The 23,193-nt window shown below is 44.2% G+C and overlaps 3 protein-coding genes across 4 annotated transcripts; 1 reads left to right on the forward strand and 2 right to left on the reverse strand.

The window, feature by feature from the left end:
* Positions 1–764: 764 nt before the first annotated feature.
* LOC123148226 (probable cinnamyl alcohol dehydrogenase 5) lies at positions 765–3,499 on the forward strand. 2 transcript variants are annotated; one of them, XM_044567605.1, is made up of 4 exons: positions 765–990; positions 2,090–2,717; positions 2,805–2,958; positions 3,086–3,499. In XM_044567605.1, the coding sequence occupies exons 1-4, from the start codon at positions 884–886 to the stop codon at positions 3,301–3,303; spliced, it is 1,107 nt and encodes a 368-aa protein (XP_044423540.1). In that variant the 5' UTR covers positions 765–883; the 3' UTR covers positions 3,304–3,499. The 2 variants fall into 2 exon arrangements, with proteins under 2 accessions (XP_044423540.1, XP_044423541.1); XM_044567606.1 differs by lacking the exon at positions 765–990 and adding an exon at positions 1,728–1,804.
* A 1,669-nt stretch (positions 3,500–5,168) lies between these two features.
* On the reverse strand, positions 5,169–15,172 carry LOC123148227 (uncharacterized). Its single transcript, XM_044567607.1, has 14 exons — positions 14,714–15,172; positions 12,916–13,498; positions 10,555–11,509; positions 10,360–10,437; positions 9,215–9,286; positions 9,022–9,126; positions 8,776–8,925; positions 7,994–8,179; positions 7,832–7,911; positions 7,303–7,375; positions 7,127–7,228; positions 6,583–6,694; positions 5,833–5,917; positions 5,169–5,743 (listed from the first exon to the last, which is right to left on the reverse strand). The coding sequence occupies exons 1-14, from the start codon at positions 15,030–15,032 to the stop codon at positions 5,560–5,562; spliced, it is 3,084 nt and encodes a 1,027-aa protein (XP_044423542.1). The 5' UTR covers positions 15,033–15,172; the 3' UTR covers positions 5,169–5,559.
* A 1,997-nt stretch (positions 15,173–17,169) lies between these two features.
* On the reverse strand, positions 17,170–22,645 carry LOC123148229 (110 kDa U5 small nuclear ribonucleoprotein component CLO). Its single transcript, XM_044567608.1, has 10 exons — positions 21,746–22,645; positions 20,452–20,520; positions 19,172–20,365; positions 18,995–19,093; positions 18,730–18,888; positions 18,559–18,644; positions 18,275–18,473; positions 18,059–18,169; positions 17,753–17,959; positions 17,170–17,667 (listed from the first exon to the last, which is right to left on the reverse strand). Exons 1-10 carry the CDS (start codon positions 22,508–22,510, stop codon positions 17,572–17,574), a joined length of 2,985 nt encoding a protein of 994 aa, XP_044423543.1. The 5' UTR covers positions 22,511–22,645; the 3' UTR covers positions 17,170–17,571.
* Positions 22,646–23,193: the final 548 nt, after the last annotated feature.

Genomic DNA, 23,193 nt, shown 5'->3' on the forward strand with positions numbered 1-23,193 from the left:
TGGGAAAAGGAAATAAAAATGAAAGAAAATAAAAAAAGAAAGATAAAGTAAAAAGAAACGTAATAAGGAAGAACATAAAGAAAAATAAACAGAGAAATGAAAAAGAAGCAGGAAAAAACAAAAATGAAATATAACAAGAAAAAGAAAAAAAAAGCGGTTCAAGAATCTTCTAGAAGCTTCCTAAAGCCGGAAAAACCCCGATTATAAACCTCCAGAAGCTTCCCAAAACCAGGATCGCTGAAGCGATTAAATGGGTCGGCCCAAGCAAATTGGTCGCTCGATGTCCCTGCGCGAAACAAGTTGACGCAGCGAGCGTCCGTTAGGTAATTCCAACGATTTTCTACAGACAAAAAGGACTAGGCGAGCGAACTAACCTCTAATTGAATGGTTAGAGAGATTGTGGTATCCCCAACCCATCAGGTTCAAATTCTGATACTCGCATTTATTTCTGTATTTATTTTAGAATTTCCGGCGATGCGCATTCAGTGGGAAGGGACGTTCCCGTCGAAGACGAGACGCCTACGGTGACTTCGTAAATCTCAAGATGATATGTCGGCTCAGTTTTTTAAAAATGCTCATAGGGAAGGGATAGGTTGTGTATGCGTTCATAGGGATGGGTATATACGCATGTATATGAACGCTTGTGTCTGTACTTATGATTTAAAAAAAGAATGGGCGCTGACGTCAGCGCCGACCACGGCCAGCGTTGGCCCACTTGGCGCGTCGAGACTTGCGGGCCTTCCATAAAAGGCGCCCCACCTCTCTTGTCGTCCTTGCCAGCAGACCTCTCTCTTATCGCACCACCTCCCTCAAAAAAAGGAAAAACTCGGTAGAAATTTCCGGGGTGTTGCTCTAGAGATTGCCGGCCGAGCCTCGCGTCAGGATGGCACCCACGGCGGCGGAGCAGAGCCAGCAGCACACGAGGAAGGCGGTGGGCCTGGCGGCGCGCGACGTCTCCGGCCACCTCGCCCCGCTCGCCATTACCCGAAGGTACGCAGGCCGCGCGTCTAGTTCGCGCGAGACGACGAGCCCGCGCCGCCGTGGCCCCCCGGGCACGGCGGCCGTGGCAGCGCTGCGCGCCGTTCGATCCGCTTGGCGTCGGGTTGTTTCCCCCCAATGCCATGATCCCTTTGTACAGTATACGTGCTACTACGTGGAAATGGGATGCATGGTTCCGTGCAATAATTTATTCTCGTTATTAAATCTGTCGTGTAGCCGACGACGATTGGCGGCTCATTGGATCTGGATTTCGCGAAATTAACCGGCGAGATTTCGTCTTAGAACAAACCCTCCAATGTTCTAAAGGTGGCGTCCGTGTGATTGCACAACTGCGCGCTATTATCTCGTATTCTCGTTTGTTTGTTGCAAATTCTCAAAAATGCCTCTGTGGCATGCCAATTTGTTTCCCTAGATTTGTAATGGTGGGTATTGGGTTGCTTTCCGTGATATCTTTTGCAGTTTTGGTAAAGCACATCTAGATGTGTCATAAATATTGCACATCTAAGTCCTATATCATTAATCTTACGCGAAAATTTGTGTGGATTTTTTTCTTCTCTTTTTCCTTTCTATGCTTACTTGTGTCACTTAGATGTACAATAACTAAGAGCCCTAGACAAAATCTTTTGTGAAATTTGGCCTTTGCAAAGGGGGCCTGAAATTAAGGGGTGACGTGACAGGTCAATGGCAGTGGCATACTTTGCACATGATGGAACAGTAAACTGCAGTTGGAACTGAATTTGTAGATGGCGCTAGCAGTTTTATGTCGCTATCATAGCCGCGCCAGTGTGCTACGAGCTGTACAAAGGTGGTTGGTGGATGGCTGTAGGATTTGCGGTCTTAGAATTTGCTTCTGCAAAATATTTTCTAAAATCTCTATTTTCCAGAATAATTGTTGCTTGAATCATGACATTTGCTCTAACGGAAAATTGACTGTTTGCACGCATGACTGTTAGGCTAGAATGATTGCTTGAGTGACCACCGAATTGAGTAACCAATGATTTACTACTGAGATTATTATCTTGATTTACACACTCGCTTGTAATGGCATTTCTTTTCAAGACGTTCATGTTTGTCGTAATTCTTCCTTCAGGAGCACTGGAGACGACGATGTCGTCATAAAGATCCTGTACTGCGGGATCTGTCACTCTGACCTGCACAGCATCAAGAACGACTGGAAGGACGCCACGTACCCGGTGATCCCCGGGCACGAGATCGCCGGCGAGGTCACCGAGGCCGGCAAGAACGTGACCAGGTTCAAGGCCGGCGACCGTGTGGGCGTGGGGTGCATGGTGAACTCGTGCCAGTCCTGCGAGAGCTGCGACAAGGGCTTCGAGAACCACTGCCCGGGCATGATCTTCACCTACAACCGGGTCGACCGCGACGGAACCCTCACCTACGGCGGCTACTCCAGCATGGTGGTGGTGCACGAGCGCTTCGTGGTCCGGTTCCCGGACGCCATGCCGCTGGACAAGGGCGCGCCCCTGCTGTGCGCCGGCATCACCGTGTACACCCCCATGAAGTACCACGGGCTGAACGCTCCCGGGATGCACCTCGGCGTGCTGGGCCTGGGCGGGCTCGGTCACGTCGCCGTCAAGTTCGGCAAGGCCTTCGGGATGAAGGTGACGGTGATCAGCTCATCGCCGGGGAAGAAGCAGGAGGCCCTCGAGAGGCTAGGCGCCGACGGCTTCGTTGTCAGCAAGAACGCCGACGAGATGAAGGTATGCCGATCGATGTGTCCGATCACCAAACAAGACCATAGATGGGTCTTTCTCCGGTGGTGCTTAATTGATATGTTGCGTTTGCAGGCTGCGATGAGCACCATGGATGGCATCATAAACACGGTGTCTGCAAACATCCCCATGGCCCCTCTCTTCGGGCTACTCAAGCCCAACGGCAAGATGGTCATGGTCGGCCTCCCAGAGAAGCCTATCGAGGTCCCTCCCTTTGCTCTGGTTGCCAGTAAGTCCTCCCATCTCACAAGCCACCTAGATATCCTCTCCGATCTCCCCATTGGAAGAAACCATGTGACCACAGGCATTTTGTGCCGAACTGATGCACGTTGTGCGTGTGGCTGATGAATGGACAGAGAACAAGACCCTGGCCGGGAGCTTCATCGGCGGCATGAGGGACACCCAGGAGATGCTGGACCTCGCGGCGAAGCATGGTGTGACGGCAGACATCGAGGTGATCGGCGCCGAGTACGTGAACACGGCCATGGAGCGCCTTGCCAAGGCCGACGTCAGGTATCGGTTCGTCATCGACATCGGCAACACCCTCGACAAGGCCGCCGCGGCCGCCAAGTGACCGGCTGACTGCCAGACATAACTCAGCAATGCTCACGGTCTACTTTGGCCTCTGGTCCTCTGCTATTGTCAGTACTATTAACAATGAAGAATGTAAAATTCTTGTCTGTGATGTATGCTGCGAAAACTGCGTTGGAGGATGGATTAACAAGTTCGCTTCTTGCCGGGGTAATGGAGCTCCTTCCTACTGTTTCCTATGTCTAAGTGCCTCTTTGATTTGAAGTACTGTCAAAGGAATTGGAGGACTCCCCTGGAAATTTTCATCCACTCCAACCCCCCGTGAAGAATCTTATGGTTTTCATGTGCACAATTAAGGCCTCCTTTGATTCATAGGATTTGCATAGGAATTTTACAGGATTGACACCCTCTAGAAGTTTTCCTTTACGTGCTGTTTGATTCACTGGATTGCATTCCTCGGGAACCAATCCTATAGGAACTTCTTAGTTCATTTTCACAGGAAAAGAAGCATGAGGTTGGACTTCATGAAAAAAAATCCTCTGTTTTGCTTCAGTTGACAATACATCCTGTTCCTGTATGTTTCCTATTCCTACACTTCTCAAACCCTGTGAATCAAAGGAGCCCTTAAACGTCCAAACATTCATGTAGTATTTGAGATGACATCATGTTGTATTCATGTGTTTTAGAATTCCTGCAAATCATCAAAGAGGTAGTAAACTGTCCAGCTATCGAGTCATTTGTGTGCGCTGAACTCTAGCCACAATAATTACTCCATCCATTTTATCCATTCCACTTCGAAATATAGCACATTTTGTTTTGTTAACACAGGAGTTACACCAGAATTAACAAAATATTTGAAGTGGGGAATTATGTTTTAACACCCCAGAGTTAACGAAGAAACGACACAAGTAGAGGTGCAGTTTTTGAAACAGAATCTCAATAACCTAGTGCTCTTCAAAAGAATATTAACTGCGCTCCTTTTGGAAAAATTTCTACCACAGCTGCTAACAGACTGACAAAACAGGGTAAACAGAAAATGAAATGTGGAAACTTACCATCGAACTGCTGATCTGTTCAACAGCTCCTCTTACCAAAGATCTGACGGCGCGGTTGGGAGAAGCCTGGAGAGAGGGTTTGTGAGAGTGAATATTGACGCCGCGTTCAGTTTAGTTGCGGAATCTGGCGCTGCAGGAGCTGTGACCAAGATATGACAAAGGTACTTATGTTCGTTGCAGCGAGCTCCTGCAGGATTGCGCATGTGGCGGGTGCGACTGCTTGATTCTTGCAGGCCAAACCGGGTGCAGCAAGTTAACCGTCAACAGCGACTGCATGGACGTTGTGGAGTGGAGACCATGAATGATGGAGGGCGCTCCAGTTCTCTTGTTGCTGCCATTTACGAGGATTGTATCTTTTTAGTTCATAACTTATCCTTTTTGTTCATTGCCCTATGGAGAGTAATGAGGTGGCACATGTGCTTGCATCCAAGGCGGAAGGAGACCTGTCCGTGATTTGGCAGGGCCATTCGCCAGATTTTATCATTGATGTACTTGCAAACGATGTAAGCTTATTTGGGTCTTCATAAAGTGCCATGAAGGCACGAGATCGCGGGCATCGTTCAAAACTGGCTGGCCTGGCACAGAGAACTCGGAGGTGAGTCTGCCTCCAAGCTCGCCAGAGGAGAGCTCGGAGGAAGAAGACCGGACGATGGAGAAGGCGGCCGACAACGAACCCGAGCAGGCGATCACTGACAGGGTCAATGTGGAGAGCTCGGAAGACGAAGACCAGATGATGTGTCCAATGCCCTTACTAAATCTCAGTTGTTCATTAAGCCTTTTAATTAGCATTTCTAACCTTTTTTTTAGAAAGACACTTCTAACCATGTTCTTAAAAAAAATGCACCTCTAACCATTTCCATAACCAATCTACTCCTCACTTGTAGACACGAAATGCACTAATATTGTGCAAACTCACACTTTTCAGACCGTAATTTCTGGCTAGTAGCTTGTATTTCTATGACCGAGATTCACGGGAATATTATATCTATCACGGCAGCTTTACTTGGCAGCGCGTCAGGTGCCATTCGTTCAGCATGCAAAGAAACTCCTACTCCATACAAGATGCTCGCACAACCAGGAGGATTAGGAGCACACTGGGCTACTCCATTTGCAGCACAATACCAACACAAGATCGTTCAGGAAGAGGGTCAGCTCCAAGGGCGGCATTTACACAAGGTGGTGGTATCCCATCAGATGATCAGATCTCCTGCACAGCTTGCACTTGGCGGCCTGACAGGCAAAGGTCAGACAGGCAATGTGTTAACCAGGCGGGTCACCATCCGGCATAGCCTGAGGATCATCACACGCCCCGGCTGAAGGTCGTCCCTTATGGAGGCCATCAGCTTGTCCAGGTTTGGCTGCGACAGTGTTGTCTGAGCTTGCCACACCTTGATCGGCAGCTCCGATGGCTCAGAAGGGTACACCGCGCTGTTCCAGATTAAGCAGAGGTGCCATTGTAAGCAAATAGTGTAGGGATGCATAGATAGATATAGAAGCTCTGGTTTCGCTGGACCAACCGGCTCAGGTCTGTCATGTCAATGGTGAAAGCAACCCTCTTGGCGCTCTTGTAACCGATGAAGCGCAGACTGAAGATGAGTTGCCCTGCTTGACATGGTACAGATTTTGTAGTGACTACACAATTTTCAGGTTAACAGTGTAAACAGAGCTAGTAAAGAATTGAATCTTACATACTTAAATTAGTAAGGCCATCATGTGGTGCTCTCCCAGTAAACTCGGAGTTGTTAGCATGCCACTATCTTTTGGTCATATGCCCTTTTAGTTTTATCACATAAATACTTACACACATAGAATCCGTTGCTATCTATAATGAGCAGTTTTAACTCCATGTGGAAAAAGGAGGTAAGAGGGACCATGTTAAAATTAGCCATCTATAATAAATCGTAACGGTTGTATGGGTCAAGCAAAGTAGTCTCCTCATTTCCAGATGTACCTTCAGCAAGCAACGCGTGGCAACATCTCCATATTTTTCCATTAGTTAACACTTGCCAGAAGTTCTGCTTACAGCCTAGCCTGTGCACTATCTGCTTACCTACTTTCCATAAAGCAAAATAACAATAAAAGACTACACACTGAGGATTTGTCTGAAAATAGTCGTGCATGTACCCGTTGTTCTGTTATGATTATTAGGCATGAAACTTATTTCAGGAGTGTTGTAATATGTCAATAATATATGTTCATGAGTTAGTGCTTTATGATACAAGCAGTCACTGCATGAAAGTACAAAAGAGAATGGATAGAGAGGAAACCTGTCTGGGAGTCCACACTAAAATCTGCAGAGATCAGACCCAATAATTCCCCTTTAGCATCCTCGATTTCTTCTAGGACATCAATAAGATTACCGAGAAGCAAACTTGTTTCCTGCAAAAATATGTGGGGCTCGTTATACTGAATTTTGCTATGTAACTTCCGAGACATGACAGCTGTTGTGGTTGGCGCACACAGTTGTGAAGTCAAGCGCCGAGGGTTGGGTCTCACTTCTACCTTGATTTTAAAAGTGTAGGGGAACAAGTCTTACCCCTCAAATCTCGATTCTTTTTCCAAACCTAAAAGCTTAGGTGTCTTAATATTATTGTAGGCATAACATCTCTCAAACTACAAATCAGTATGCAAATGTGGTCTAAAATATGTGTATGCCGTATGTGTACAAAGGTAGTGCTCCAATGTCTGCTTAAGGCACACAAATATATTTCATATGCGACTACATATTATAAGAATTACTTTAACTTCACTCACAAGAATTAGTCCAAATTGTCTCATATGTAAGAACTTTCAAAGTAAAGGCAAACTCACCATTGTCTTCTTCTGCAAGGATCGTAAGTCACTAAGTCTTTGATTCTCCTCAGCTTTGAAAACGAAACTGAATGCCACAGTTGCTTTCAAATTGGGAAATGCCTGACCAAGAGAACAGTACCATGAGTTTCGTACATGCAGACACAGAAGAAGAAATATCAGTTTCCTCATCTCACCTTTTCTATTTTGGTTCCCATCAGTGAGTTACTCACAAATATGGTTGACATATCACTAAGGTTTAAGATGATCCTGTAAAAGGCACAGTAACACAAGAAGTAAGACAAAGACACATGATAACAAGGTTGTCTTCCATTGCTGGCTTGTTGCTACCAATTGTTTTGCAAAACTGGCGGTCACAAGCAGGTACAAGATTGGCAAGATTATGTGCCCCAGGTTCAGGGTTAGATACCACCAAACATCCGATGTCGGGTTCATTTTACTAGCAAAAAGTTTTGGCTGGTTGAAGAAAGGTTTTACATTGAACATAGACATCCTTTCAAAATACAGTAAATAACTTGCCAAGTCCATGCAGGTTCGTCAGGACTAGAGAAAAACAGTTTAAGGTTTAAAGTACATTGGGCCAGTTAAGGCCAGTAATTGGTTTCAACAAGTACCAAGACCTGGAAGTTTCCTGTTCCACAGTGGAGAGGGAAATCATGGTTGCTACACTATGCAAAAGGGAAGGTGAATACAAGGAGTCAGTACCTTTGTAAGAGCAAATTGCGATAGTTGAGAATGACATCACGCTTATTTTCCCTTTTAACAATGTCTTTCAACTCCCAGAGCTAAAAAACAAAAAGTAAATGTAAATGTAAATCACTGAAGGAAGAGAAGTATATACGGTAGACCTAAGGCATACACCAATACCGATGCTTGCTGGTTGATGATACGACACTGATTTCTCATCTTCAATTGCTCTTCAGCAACCCTGAGGACTTCACTAATATCACCTTTAATGTTGCAAAAATGTTCAAGCGAAATCTTGAGGTTCTCCACCTTCTGTTGAATCATGCTGAGTGCAAGCTTCTTTTCAGTTATCCTAGCATTTCCTTCCTGGGGAAACACATGATACGTTCCCCATAAAAATGTGTGAGTGAACACACAAATATTTGCACAAGTGCTATATTTTGGCAAATGCAAGTATGTAACGGGGATGATGGTAGAAGCAACTGAATTTATGGAAAAAGAAATAAACTAGAATAAGAACAAATGAGATAACTGGAAGTAAGAGCTGCATTAATGACAGTAGCACTATACTATTACAGCAAGAATCGTTGCTACTGATAGTTGATAGCCCAGAAGTAATACATCAGCTTCACGAAACATAACAGCAACCAAAGAAAAGAAAATATATTGCCGAATGTCAGATCATTTGCAGTTATTCAGTTAACAGACTCTTACAACTTTGGCAAATAAAACAATCATGGTCATTTGAAAGGAATGCCCGACAGTACGCCGAATGTCAGATCTTTTGCAGTTATTCAGTTAACAGACTCTTACAACCTTGGCAGATAAAACAATCATGGTCATTTGAAAGGAATGGCTGACAGTATGATATTTTGATATGCAACACAGAAAGAGCAGGAAAAAAGATATAATACTATGAATGACCATAATTATGCGAAGGACGGTAGTACACAGTGATGTACCAGTCTGTTGCAGGTATTAATCGAAGTTTCTGCATAAAGAGGACCTCCCTTCATCTGTGCAGCACCCACCGTAGGACGACGAAGCTGTGAAATCTTGGATTTCAAATAGCGGCATTCTTGAATTCCAGCTTGACATAGTTGTGCTTTGTTCTGCACCAAAACAGAACGGGGGCAAGCTAATAGCTTACTGCACTTGTACCTTATAGGCTATCAAAAAAGCTGAAAGGAAGACAAAGAAATTCTTACTCGCAGTTTATCAAGTTTAACATGATTTATTTGCAGTTTTGCCTTTTCATATGAAAGCTTGCCATGGAGAGACATTGCCTCAGCTAGTCTGGAATCTTGAATCCTCTGCATTCAGAAAACGAACACAACAGATAAGTGGAAGTAATTTCCTAACAGAGACAGACAATATGACAACTAATTAATGATAGAATACCACAGCAGCAGGAAGCCTCTTATATGTTCTAGCCACATGAATCTTCCCCAGCATATCTCCTAACATATCAAGCTTCATTAAGAAAACAAGAAAAATATATAAGATACAACAAGCTCATGCTCCAACATTTCCACAAGATATTTTGAATGCTAGATCATTAGGTTGAACTACAGAATTGAACACATACAAGAATAAATCAAGTTGCAGCAAAAGGAAGTTCACAAAAGAGATATAGAGAACCATAGATTCTGAAGATCAATTGGTAACTGTACACAAGCTCCAAATAGGCAAGTGTGCCATATCAGATTGTCTCTAAAAAGTCTGCCAAACTTGTTGGGAGAGGAATTCACTCAGGACCGAAGATTCCAGATTTGCGAATAGAAACAGATATATTTGGAACAATCAAACGATGTTTGAAGGAATGGTGGTCAGAACTAATCCTAGATTACTTTTTCCAGCCAGCTTGTGTGTTTATTACGGAAGATAATGCTACCTCAAAACTCTTGAGAGTTAAAAGATGATTGCATTCCAAACAAAGTTACAAGGTCCTAAGAACTATGTGGAGCCAAAGTTTGATCCTAAAGACCACAATAATATATTTGCTCAGCTAAAATTGAAGGAATAATCAAGATCAAGGCTAACAACTTGAGTATGAGATAGTGATGCAAGAATCTATAGGACTAAAGAATTACTTTCACAGTGCAGTAGATATTTCATCTAAACAGTGTAAACGGTTTTATTCACTTGAAGAGTTAGCATAGTTCAAAAAAGGCGCGCCTAGGTAGGCGCTTAAGCACGCCTAGGCTCTAGGCGATAGCAAAACGCCTAGCGCTTAAGCATGCGCTTTGGCCATAAAAGTGCAAGGCGGCCATAAAAGTGCAAGGCGATAACAAAATGCACAATTAACTCCTAGCGCTTTTTTTTAACTTCGAGAGTTAGTGAGTTATACCTATGTTTGTAACTAGTTTTGAACAGAACCAGCAAAGAGAATAATTCGAGTAGAGTAATGTACTACTCCCTTCAGTATGAGCAATTACTGAAGCACATCAAAATAGAATAAGCAGTACTGCAAGGGTCTCTGAAGTATTCGAAGTGAATGAACAAGAAGACAGTAACTTAGACCAGTAACAGGGCAAAATGCATACCTGTTGTAGGTTAAGCTTACTTATAGATTCTGGGCGTATATGCATCTGCTTAATGGAATCAGATACGCTGAATACTACCTGCACGAGGGAAACGTTCAAGATTTTATACTGACTATTCACTCCAAAGTTCAAACATTTTGAAGACCAACAAACATGAACTTGGATACAGTTTAACCTGGCAACTTTCTGTCTTACCTTGTTCCAATCATCACTTAATGATTGTGCACTATCATGAGCCTCACTCTGATTTTCTTCTGCCATACGAGAAGACAATGATACACAAGGAAGTTGTTTTCGTGATGTTATTGGGCTTCTAGGTCCCTTTGCTCTTTTTTCAGGCAATGAATGTTCAGCACAGACATTTTCTTCAGAGCTCCTTTTTCTTCCAGTGCCATCCATATCCATATGAGAATTGCATTCATGATTTGCTAGGCTACCCAAAGCAGGGGCATCGCACAGAGTATCCTGAACCTCAGTGGCCTCACTCGGCTCCTGCCTTGGGGGAGCACCTAGAACAGAAGCCTGACCGGTTTTCTCTAGCTGTTGTGGTGTAACAGAAAAAGCTGACACAGTGCAGCCATGATCTTCAGCTTTGCTGAATGTGTTATGTGGTTCCTGAACAATCTCATTTCTCTCAACTAATGGTAATCGACGATTATGAGCTACAGGTGATTCATGAAGCTTGAACTTTAGTACATGATCGAGATCTGAAATTCTCTTACCATGTTTCATAAACTCACTCCCCAAAGAAGATGCCTCATGGCTTACCACATTACCAGTGGAATGAACCACAGGACTGAAGATTTGCTGCCTTTTGGAGCGTAGGGAAGATACAGAACCTTGTGTAATTTGCAACAGCTGAACTTGCGTTTTCGGAGTATGTAAAACAGTTTCCGAATTCAAGATTTCACTTTGCTGGTGCAACTGCTCAGCATCCCTCATTGAAAAGGTAGGAACTGCACTTGCAGTTTGATTTGCTCCATGTGGTTCATCTTTTGACAATGATTGATCCAATACAGGAGGTTGCAAGTCAATATTACTCATGAAGGACCCATAAGGTGGAGGTGGAGAGAGCAACGAAGCAGTTTTTACAGTTCTATTGACATCAGGGTGAACGGCTATATGGTCATCACTGCAGTTCTCCTGCAAACTAAGCAATTCCAAAAACCAGGTAAGTTCCAAAAAGATGGATTGCCAGCAAGTCAACTAACTATTAGTTTCAGACCAAATCACAGTAAAGAAATTAAGAGAAATATGAGAAACAAAAAACTTGTAAATGATTTTAGCTTATATTCAACAGCCCTATGGTAGTATAAGTGCATAACTGTCTCCAACTATTGCTATGAAGAATGTTTACAGAAACAATGGCATGCTAGATAGCACACTAAGATGAACGATCAGTAAGGTCAAGTTCAGCCTTCAGGCTTCAGGTGCTTGACCCAATAGGTCACTAAGGAATCTCTGAGTACAAAACATCCATAAAAAGTTAGGGGGTGTTTGATTTGTGACTATGGTTGCCTTCGGTTGCCACGCCTAAGGTTAGGCGAGTTTGACCAACTTAGTGGGGTGTTTGGTTCAAGCCTCACCTTAGGCAAGATGTTTTTTGTCACACTAGGGCCCCACATCACATACACTCAAAAAGTGTGGCAAGATTCCCTTAGGCTTCCCAACTTGTGGCTTCCATTTTATTGAACTAAGCTTAGGCAAGTTTAGCAAAAGAATGTGTGGCAAAGTGTGGCATTGCAAGGCCTAGAGCCAAACAGCCCCTTATGATTTTCATGTTTGCTATCGAGAAGATTTGAAGTTTTTTATTACATAAAAAACAAAATGCCATCAGAAAACACTGATTGAAATGATAATTCCTAGGACATACCAATACTACGGACAGAAAACTGCCAAAAAACTTCTCAGTGATATATTAACCATGGTATTGACAGAGCGAGACTATTTGTGATTGAGGTGTTATGTGGCACACTGGGCTAACCGGTTATATTAGATATTTCTCGCTTTAAGCCATATATTATTGTTATATTTCTAGAAATTCAGTTAAATAGGGCTAAACCAAGTTCTCCAAAAAGACTGAATCCCAACCAGAACCTAAGTACACCAAAGGTTCTAAAGCTTGTACTGTTATTCACTCTAGGCAAGCAATTTACACATTGATTTAGCAGGTACCCACAGATGCTTATTGCACTCACGTCACTTAATACAACAGCTATAGGTAACAATAGCATGCCTTGTGCCGCAAGCCCGCAAATACTTCTTAACTGACAAGTAACCAAGCTGCAAGGAACATGCCCAATCACGTGCTATGAAATGCAATCATGATTTTGTGTGCATTCACTCTTTTGCTACTTCTAACCAACAGATAGCTATATTGGCACAAGAAAATCTTTGAGACCGAATTAAACCAAAATTGGGAAGTAGGACAACCAAACAAGGTTTAGAGACTTTAGTAACATAATTTAATGTCATAGGTTCATGAACTGCAGTGATATCATGCATGGGCTGCTTTCTCAAAGAAAAAAAGGCAAATAAAAGAGAACTGTCAAATACCTGATCTGAGATTTATCATGAATATCAACTACCATTGCATTGTCTTCTTCAGTCGGATCAGAGCTACTAGTAATGTGCTCCTCAAGAGAACTAACGGAGACCAGCTCATCAGAAGACACACCATTGCCAATATATGATTTTTCTTGCCTGTGTTCTTTCTCAGATGCAGGCAGCGTCAAAGCATGCTTGGCAGTTATAAAGTCCGTTTCATCTTTAGGAGACGTTGGTTCCTGGACCTCTTGCAGTAAATTGTTCAATGTGAGTGACAAGTTAGTATAATCATAACGTTTAGGGTTTTCTGCACACAAACTCATGTCGGTCAACGCATCGCGGCCACCACTCGATTTTACAGACTCTGATCCCTTCAGTGCCTTTAGCGGTGTTGCAGATTCCAGACCGACTGTCCTCAGACTTCCAGCTGAGTGGAGTGAACAATCATCTGGAGGAATAACATTGTTGAAATGCAAAGAAAACGTGTGGGAATCTAAAGTTAAATCATGGCCATTGTCCTCCGACATTCCAGAATCTGATGGTCTCCCCGATTGAATAAAACTTGCTGACACGACCCCAAAGAAGTTGTCATCTGTCAAGACAAACAAGCATGCAATTAAGGAGATATAGCACCTGTACACAGAATAATCCAGCACACTAGCTAAGGAATAACTAAGAAAACAGAATGGCTAGTGTACAGTAGAGGAACGGATAATTTGCCATCGATGTAAACTACTCCCTCCGTTCCCAAATATAAGTCTTTATAGAGATTCTAACAAGTGACTACATACGGAGCAAAATGAGTGAGTCTACACTCTAAAATATGTCTACATACATCCGTATATTGTAGTCCATTTGAAATGTCTAAAAATACTTATATTTAGGAACGGAGGGAGTATCATACATCATAGCAACATTTTAAGAGAAAGATATAGTGAAACTACTAACATGTAACCTCAAATGCATTAACAAGGTGTGGTCTGGAGATCTTAGTGAGCAGACAGTAACAATATCTGGTCCTTACTATAATTAAGCAATAAAATACCCAATATAATATGTATTTGCATGTACATTCAACAGTCTACCGGTCAACAGTCACTTTCTGTACAATCTGCATCGAACAGATCGAAGTGATACGGAAAATGATTTTGAAACCCAAATTGCTCAAGTTCTCACAACAAAGCATAAAGCCCAGCCTTAAGTGCTCACTGTGACACACTTCGCACAACAATCTGACAAAATAAAAACTATGGCATCATAAATGAATAATTTCCATCTTCAACCGTCTGTGGCCTCAGCTTTCTAAGGTAAATGCGTAGACAAGGACAAAAAGGGCATGACCCAAATCTTTGGTTCCAGCAAGAAAGTGAGCAAAAACAGAAAACCTGAAAGCACCTAAAATTAATGTTAGGGAGGATTTGGATTCAAATCCTATAGAATTTGAACCAAAAACGGAACCCTCCAAAAGATATCTAACTCATTCCAACGGCCCCTGAGACATAAGCAAATGAACATGGCTCAGCAACAAGTGAAACCGTTTGTCCATTGAAGACTGAAGGGTGAAGGCCAGCCTTAACATAAACCATTGACTCGAGCACTTAAAGTGAGGTGAGGAACCCCTGATAAACAAACATAAATAAACTAAAAATTGGCTTGATAGATGCAACATTCTGAGCCTCGAAATTAATTAATGCCCAAATTAACCAGTGTGCATCACCTGTAATGAGCTAAATGTGGGCTGGTAATGAAATGAAACAAGCTAATTCACAAGAAGAAAAATCTTAGACAAACGAAAGGAGGGGGCTACCTCCTTCGAACGAGGACATGGACCCGGCGGCGCTGCCGGGGGAGGCGGAACTGACACCCACATCCCCGAGCCAACCGAACGGTGACTCGTCCTCTCCCTCCGTCTCGTCGCCCTCCGCCGCGTCGCCCGCGAGGGGCCTCCCGGGGGACGGAGACGGGGAGGCGGGGCGCTCGTCCGGGGGCGTCTCAAAGTCCTCGTCGCGGTCGAACACGTGCACGGCGGTGGTGTCCGCGAAGCTCACGCGGCGGGAGCGCTTCCGCGCCATCGTCTCCTCCTCCGTCGCCGGCGACTGGAGGACGGCCCCGCCGCTGGTGTCCATGGGAGCGGGGGGCCTTTGGGTGACCTCGGGCTGGTGGAGCTAGGGTTCCGGCGTTCGAAACGGTGGGGAAAACGACGGGGTGTGCGGCCGTGCGGGGAGGGCTTTTGGAGGGAACTTTTTTTTGGTTGGCGAATTTCCGTGAACGGGAGGAACAGGTCGGGAAAGGTTGTTGGCCAATGGGGCTTCCGTTGCAACGTTTGGAAAGGGTAAAGTGTGCGCATATTTCGGTAGAATATTTGATTCTCAAAAAAAAAAAACGGTTGAATATTTTTTTTAAGCTACTGTACTACTTCTATTTCACTGCGCTGTTCAGCAAAAAAATACAGCAAACGCCACAATGGGTGGCCATAGACATCCCGCCACCGGTGTGAAGAAAAAATACCATTGCGCAAAAAAAATATCAGTCCTATCTTGTGTACTTGCTAACACACTTTTTAGAGAGAAGAAAAAATGGTAGAGTATTCTCCTACTAAAATTTGAGAAAGGCACCCTAAAAGCATGGCAAAAATGACATCTGAAAGACAAAAACAAAAAAGGTTGTAAAAGATTCATGAAAATTTGTCCAACAAAAAAAAGACCTTTGTTCGGTAGAACTTCCAAAAAGAGGTTGCTCTAAATCTTCAAAAGGTTCAAAGAACATACGCAGATTACACTCAAACTCTCCGGGGAAAAAGGTTACACTAAAACTGAATTTACTTGCTCGCATGGGTTTGTTACTGTTTCGGGGTTCTTAGGTACACATTCAAACAGAAATCAACAAACACATGGGCTACTATACACAAGTGGTTGGCTGAAACCAAAGTGACATTGAAGTCCAAAGCCATGCAACTCTGGCAGTGAATGTATACCAACAAACTAAGGGCAAGCCATTACGCTTTGGTGTTATTGTTGGTTGAAACTAAATAGGAAATCAAAGTGAAAAAACCTCGTTGAGGAGCTCAAAGGCAACCCCGAGAAGATAAAGAAAAATGATGGCTCTAGCTCCCATCAATCTATTTGATTGGGTGATGAAGATCGAAGAGGAGCAAAATGGAGGAGCGAACGCACGAAACTACAAGTCACCGTGCCAAAAGAGGAGCCGACAAGTGGTGGGAAACAAGTGGGAGAAGGAGAGGGTCGTGCGTGATGGCGCGGCAAGCAAAATGTTCATCATATGGACGGGTATTTCTTTTCCTGCCAAGGAGTTGAAGAAGTAGAGGTACAGTCTCTTCATCATATGGACGGGGTTTTTTCCCCCGCCAAGGAGTTGAAGAAGAAGTAGAGTTAGAGGCTCTTCGTAAATGTGCAAAGGAAGAGGATGGAGTACGGCCGAGAGAGGGTGAAAGACAAGTTGAACATTGAGAAAGAAAATAGATTTGCATATGCAAGAGAAATATGCAAAATGGTAGCTTTAGAAGGCGGCAACATTGAGAGAGTCAGGGATCATGTTGTGGTACACTAGCCTCTTGGATTGGGAATACAAGAAGTGGCTGATCAACATGAAAAAGAGGATCAACGAGCGCAACCATGGAGGCATTTGATTCATTTGTGTATGGCCTATCTATGTATGATTTTTTTTTAAATGTCATGTGTTGAATTATTGAATTATGATTTATTTTGTTTTGTCAAATTGTTGAATTGATGATGAATTTGTGTATATGATGGACGTGCATGGATATGAAGGTTTTCCTTTGTGTAGGGTCTGGGTGGACAAATAATCATGTGACATAGCTAACTCCCATCTAGATTGGAATTAGCAAATCTGATGTTTGATACATATGATGAAAGTTAATCCAGAAAGGCCACATCATGGAAGGAAATAGATGGAAGTTCATTTCCGTTACCACTCAAACTACCAATCTCTAGCCAATCAGTGGACTTTTAATCTGTTCGCCCTTAAGCTCCCATTCCCCCTCATTTAAACCAAATGGGCCCTTATGCATCATATGCCTTGCATGCCGGAAATGAAAGACTAGGCAATATGGAACGGACAGAGGGGGTAGTAACAGAAGACAAAATTCTCAAAAGAAAAAAACAGAATACAAACTTTGAAATATAGATAAAAGATTTAAGTCTGACACAGCATGACCATACCAATAGACATACACCACCTCACAGGAGTTTACCAGGAAGGCACATTACGTCCAGTAATCAATCCTGATAAAAACACAGATCAAATAGGCATGGCAAGAAACAGAACTATCCTCCAGAAACTTGGAAAGGTGCTCGGCGCTACAATGGTTGTAATTTGTGAAGAAAGGATCAAACAAGTAAAGGCATTATTGTCCCTGGAAATGCCATCGCCTATCAAAAATCAACCACAAGTCTCAGCTCTCTGTCGATGGTTACACTAACTGGTTAGACGACGTAGGTGTTAGAGCGATAGTACATACATGACTACAGATGGTACTCAGTCTACAATGATCTGTTACGAATCATAATAATACCCAACCATCAAAATGCGGCAAATTGCGTCTCCTTGAAGATCGCGTCATGATAGCCCCATGAAAGTACTTGATATGTTCCCAGCGCACCAGGACAATGGACTTCCATCATCAAACTACATCATCAGGTGGATATCTGCAGTCTGTTGCGCCAGCTCGTTCATCATGGCCTCGTCAAAGAACTTGTTGATGCTAACATCCTCGCTCATGCCCTGGAAAATGGGCGTGCATTAGATTAATTCATGATCAGTTCAAAAGAGACTGTATGTACGTTCAGTATCTAGATGTATGTCTCACCTTCCTCCGCCTGGTCTTTACCATGAACTCACGGGCAAGGTGTTGGATAGGTGCTGGTTCCAAAGGCCGGAGAACAATGCCCTTGTCAAGAGGATCGCCAGGAACAATAGCCCAGTGGTCAAACACTGACACACAAAATGCTTGTCCCTGTGTATGGTATCTGAGATCTGTCTCAAACCCAAAAGACTCTATGACAGGTAAAAATGCCTGACAAATGTAGAAATTATACCATCAGCAAGAGTCATACAGGTCTTACGCAAGATAAAAAATAAGGCTGGATCAGAAGAAATAGAGCACACTTCCTACCTTGACAACATATACTGGAGTGCCAGGCTTGGGTACATCGGCTGTCACATGTCCACGTCGCCGCGACAGGACCGTATATATAGCAGATACACAGTCAATTGGAGTTTGGATCTGCCAATGCCAAATGCACTCATTTGTCAGACCAGGTCATCAAATACACATGTTCTAGATAGTGATGATTAGTCTATGTACAAGAACCATGATTCCATGACTAACCTCAATGTAATAAACAGGCTCCATAAGTCGAGGATTAGCCATCAGAAATGCTGAGTAGACAACCCGGCGAGCTGTGGGGATTATTTGGCCGCCACCACGGTGCAATGGTTCTGGTGCGATATTTGCATTTAGGATCTTGAACTTCACATTCCTAATTGGTTCATCACACAAGGGGCCTTCTCTAGCACCCCACTGAAACCTGAGGTTAGGGCAGTAAACAAAATGATTAAGGCACTGACAAATATTCCAAAGGAAATTTGAATTAACAGAACAGAGTGCCCTACCCTTGAACAATTGAATCTTTGACTGCATTCAGCAAGTTCTTATCCACCTCAACCGAAAGAGAGTCATCCAGTAGAATGTTAGGACCCTGCATGTCAAAGTAAGATACGTTCAGTCAACAAAATGGAAATATCCTGCACAATGACAGGTCAGTAAGCAGTTTGCCATCTTGCCTGCTTGTCAGGTCCAAAAGCCCATATTGACCTTGCTGCAAGCACATCCCACTGGTAGCGTTGGCGAAAGAAGTCAGTGACTTCTTTCTGCCTTGAGTCAAGGCTGACAAGGCCATTCTCTATATCTTCTGCCAAGCCCTTCTCTAGTGGTTCAGCTAACTGCATGTTGTCACAGACAAAGAAAGCCACAATTAGTTGACCATGTGTGTTTGTTTACCATGATGAAGAAGGATGGGCACAAGAAAAGCCAAAAACAAAATCTAACCATGGTAATTTTGTTCCTCTTGTTGGGTGTTTCAGCAAAACATTTCATAGAGGAAGTATCAACAACTGTTTCACAAAATGTCACAACTGGATCTGCAACCTGTGTACAAACAAGGCAGCAAAGTAAAAATCTGGTTCAAAAGAGAAGGAAAAATAAACCAAGTGCATTGCTTTATACCTTCACTTCTACCTCAGAGTAAAGCTCTCTGAGGTCCTTCATTATTGAATCTAGATATAGCTCACCAGTCCCAAGTATAGTGTGTTCGCCTGACTCTTCTACCTTAGTAATAGCAAGAGGGTAGCTCTTGCTAATTTTACGCAGACCTTCCACCATTTTAGGCAGCTCACTCGGGTTAAGAGGCTCAGCTGCTATCTTTACAACAGGTAAGGTATTGAAGCGTAGAGGCCTAAATATGTACACATCTTCATCCATGTTCATAGGACATATGGTTGCAGTTTTCATGATTGATGCATCCACGCCTTCAATAAGAACCCAAGAACCAGCAGGTGCCTTACTTATTGGAACACGGTACCGTGCCTGATAGACCCACAACTTGGTGACCTCTTTGACAGTCATATCCTCTTCATCATCAGGGGAATAGCCTTCTCCAAGCACCCGAACTGTCTGACCAGTCTGTATTGTGCCACTATAAACTCGTCCAAAGGCATCAAAGACACTACAGTCAGGCTTAGGATACAGTTTTGTAACATTGACCATAAGAGGACCATGGGAATCACATTTCTTCATTGCATCCACAATGGAGGAGTCTTGTTGACCAGTGTATATGTGTTCTATTTTCCTTGCAGCGCCATCCTTCACATTGGGGATGTTTTTCACTAACATGTCGGTAAAACCAGTAGCAGTGCCAAAAATTGAGCGGCAAGCAAGTCTCAGCAAAGGCCTAACATTAAGCTTATAAGCTGCATTGCTCAGTGTCACACCCAAGTCAGCGAGAGTTACTTCAAGAATTCTCTGTTGCTCTCCAACAACCTGACTATAGATTTTATACAGAGGCTCAAGGATGAACTCAATGAATGACCTATTAGCTCCTGCTGCTGGCGGCTTCTTTTTGAAGGTTCTAGAGTTATGGTCATAATACAAATCTCCCCACAGACGAGATGCAAATTTCTCATGGTCAAACTGAATCCCATGAATCTTCAAATAAAGATGCGCAAAAGATTGCAAGGTAAAAGACCAGCCAGCAGAACCACTCGCAAAGCAAACATTTCCAGCAGCTGGGTCTACCAGTTGAGTGCCACCTACTGTGGTAGAACAAGATGAGATTAGATCATTGATTGTGTCCAGTGTATGTCGTAGCTTAAAATACGCATCATTTGGGGGCAGCTTTAGCTCTGTTATCAGTCTGTCAACCTGTAAAACCACAACGTGAGAGCATACGTCAGCTTCAGCTTGGAATTGAATTGTATTAGAAATAAGTGGAACCAAGCAAAATGTACCTTGTTAATCACAACAACGATGGGAAGTCTTTCTTGGATCGCATGACGAATCGCCCTCTCAGTGTTTACCTACTCATCAACGGAGATAAATAAATACAAATATATTTAGATACTCCAATAAAAAAGAAAATTAACTTAGCAATTTAATTCTGGGAATGCTGGCATGTACGCATACAGCCAAGCTACTCCTGTTATTGGCAAAAGGAAAAAACTCTACACCACCATCTTATATTCTGCTTCTAGTGCATGTTGCAGATTTGCAGTTTTTCATTTCAGTGAAAACAGTACTGGAGGTCATTAACATGCAGCTTATAAGAATATAAGGCCTTTTATATAAGCCCACTGCCCACCTAGTTTTAGCTAATACAAGACGAACAAGCTGACAACAGATGTTTTGCTCGTCAGGCCTGTTACTATGTTCTAATTTATGATAATCTGTGCTCCATTTTTTAGACAACACAACAGAAACAAAACAATGCTGATAATTTCAAGAAAACAACACATTTTCAACATGCTGCCTAGTGTCAACTCTGCTGATTTCTCAATGCCTTTGTCATCAGCAGGTGCAGCTGTTAGTGTCCCAAATGCAGCACCAACAAACCACTTATAAGTTCCAACTGAATAAAAGTTAAGCTCACATAAACCAAGTTAAACTAAAGCATTATCTATTTGCCTTCAGAACTGTTAGATGCAGGATAAATATCGTCTGTTTAAAACATGCAGATCTCCTGTTCTTATATAGTGCTAGCAATATTTGTAGCTTCAGGCGTTCAGTCTCCTGTTCTTAGGCGCCAGGCGACGGCCAAACCAGTAGCTGGTGGTTTACTCATTATCATGCCCAAAATTAGTGTCTATACGCCAAATACACCCCTGAGCGTCGCTTGGGCACTAGGCGAAGGCCAACAGCCTTGCATACGCCTAGCGCTACTTTGAACCAGTCATGTCATTCATTGTATTTTTTAGATGCTTGGGTAAGATGTGGTTGTTGTAATACTGATACACACACTGTTTTATCCACTTCCAACAGAAATAGGGAAATAACTCATTCTTGAAAAGAAATTCAATGAACTTGTGAAGCTGTAAAGATGTATACCTAGCAAGTCTCTTGTTCAAATGAATTATGATGAACCCATATCTCACATTCAGACAAATGCAATTGCCATATCCTTATCTAACAATTAAAAAAAAGACACAACACTAATTCCAGTTTAATACTTCCTACTCCGATATAGCAAACAGAGTTCAATCCATCAGTTGAGCAGAGATATATAAAGCAATAGGATCAGTGAATTACCATGACGCCCTCAGCAGCATCGACAACAAGCACAGCCCCATCCGCTAGCCTGAGCGCAGCAGTCATCTCGTCGGAAAAATTGACATGCCCAGGCGTATCCATGATGTTGCAGAGATAGGACTTGCCATTCCCTGACTCTAGCACGAGCGACATCGGCACAGCCTTGATGGAGACCCTGCGCTCCTGCTCGTCGACCCGGGTGTCTGTGAAACGGATGTGGCGCTCGCCCTCGGAGTCGAACGTGTCCACCTCGTGGGTCTGCTCCACGAGCATGTCCATGAACACCGTCTTCCCGTGCTGCAGGTGGCCCACGAGCGCCACATTGCGGACCAGCAGCGGGTTGGAGGCGAGGCCGAGGATGAAATCGGTGGAGGCGTAGGTGGAGGTCGCACCGGCGCGGGTGCCGACCTCGAACTTGACGACGCGGGGCGGCGCGACGATGGGCTTCTCGAGCGCCTGCTCGTCCTCGTCCATGACGAGCGCCTCGACGCCCGGGCCGTAGACCTCCTCGGCCGTGGGGTAGTACTTCTTGTCCTCGGCGAGGACGACGGCGTTCTGGGCGGCGTCGGCGTAGTCGTCGTCGTCGACGTCCATGAGGGCGGCGGGGCGGCGGGAGTTGGGGGAGCCGGACGGGGAGCGCGCCGGGGAGGGGGAGCGGGACTGCGAGGGGGACGGGGAGGCGGCGGCGTCCGAGTCATCGGCGTCGGAGTCGGCGAGCTCCGGGCCGATGTAGTTGCCGAACTCGTCGTAGAGGCTGTCGTCCATGGCGGCGGGATCGGCGGGGGGCGGGGGCGGGCTAGGGTTTTGGTGGCCGCCGGAAGGGGGGCGCGGAGGTTTGGGATTTGGGGTGGGAGGGAAGAGGAGGGAGGCGGTCCAGCACAGCGGGGCAAAGTGAGGTCGAAACCGGCATACGCGAGGGCGAGGGTCCGGTCGTCTTTTGGATCGGGATCCTGCCGCTCAGCTCAGGAGACAGGAGCAAAGGAGGCGGTGAAAACTGCGGTGATGAAAAAGAACTGGGTCATTGCCATGTGGATTATTATCTTTTCGACGAAGGTAAATTTTGGGGTAAAAGAAAAACGAAGGCACAGTAGATTTTATTAGTATAACTTACAATTAAAACAAAGCATCCAAGAGGGATACAAATGCAATGAACACACACTCCGCCTCTATGTACACACAAAACAAAAACAACGGCAAAGAGGCGAGATTTGTTTATGTGTGTCGTCGGCGTTTGTCGCCATTCGCGGCGGCGCTGGCGGCCAGGGTGACGGATGTTATGGAGCGAGGAGGTTGGTCCGATGGTGGTGGATCTTTCGTTCTTCCCCAACCTCGTCGATGGGATGCGGCGGATCTAGATTCAAGGTAGCACGGGGGCCTCCCTCGGTCGACGTGCCACAACGACATGTGCCTCGTTCCTTGTAGCAGTCCTGTTCATCGACTTAGGAAGC

This window comes from Triticum aestivum, chromosome 7A (assembly GCF_018294505.1).
Source record: "Triticum aestivum cultivar Chinese Spring chromosome 7A, IWGSC CS RefSeq v2.1, whole genome shotgun sequence".
NCBI lineage: Eukaryota > Viridiplantae > Streptophyta > Magnoliopsida > Poales > Poaceae > Triticum > Triticum aestivum.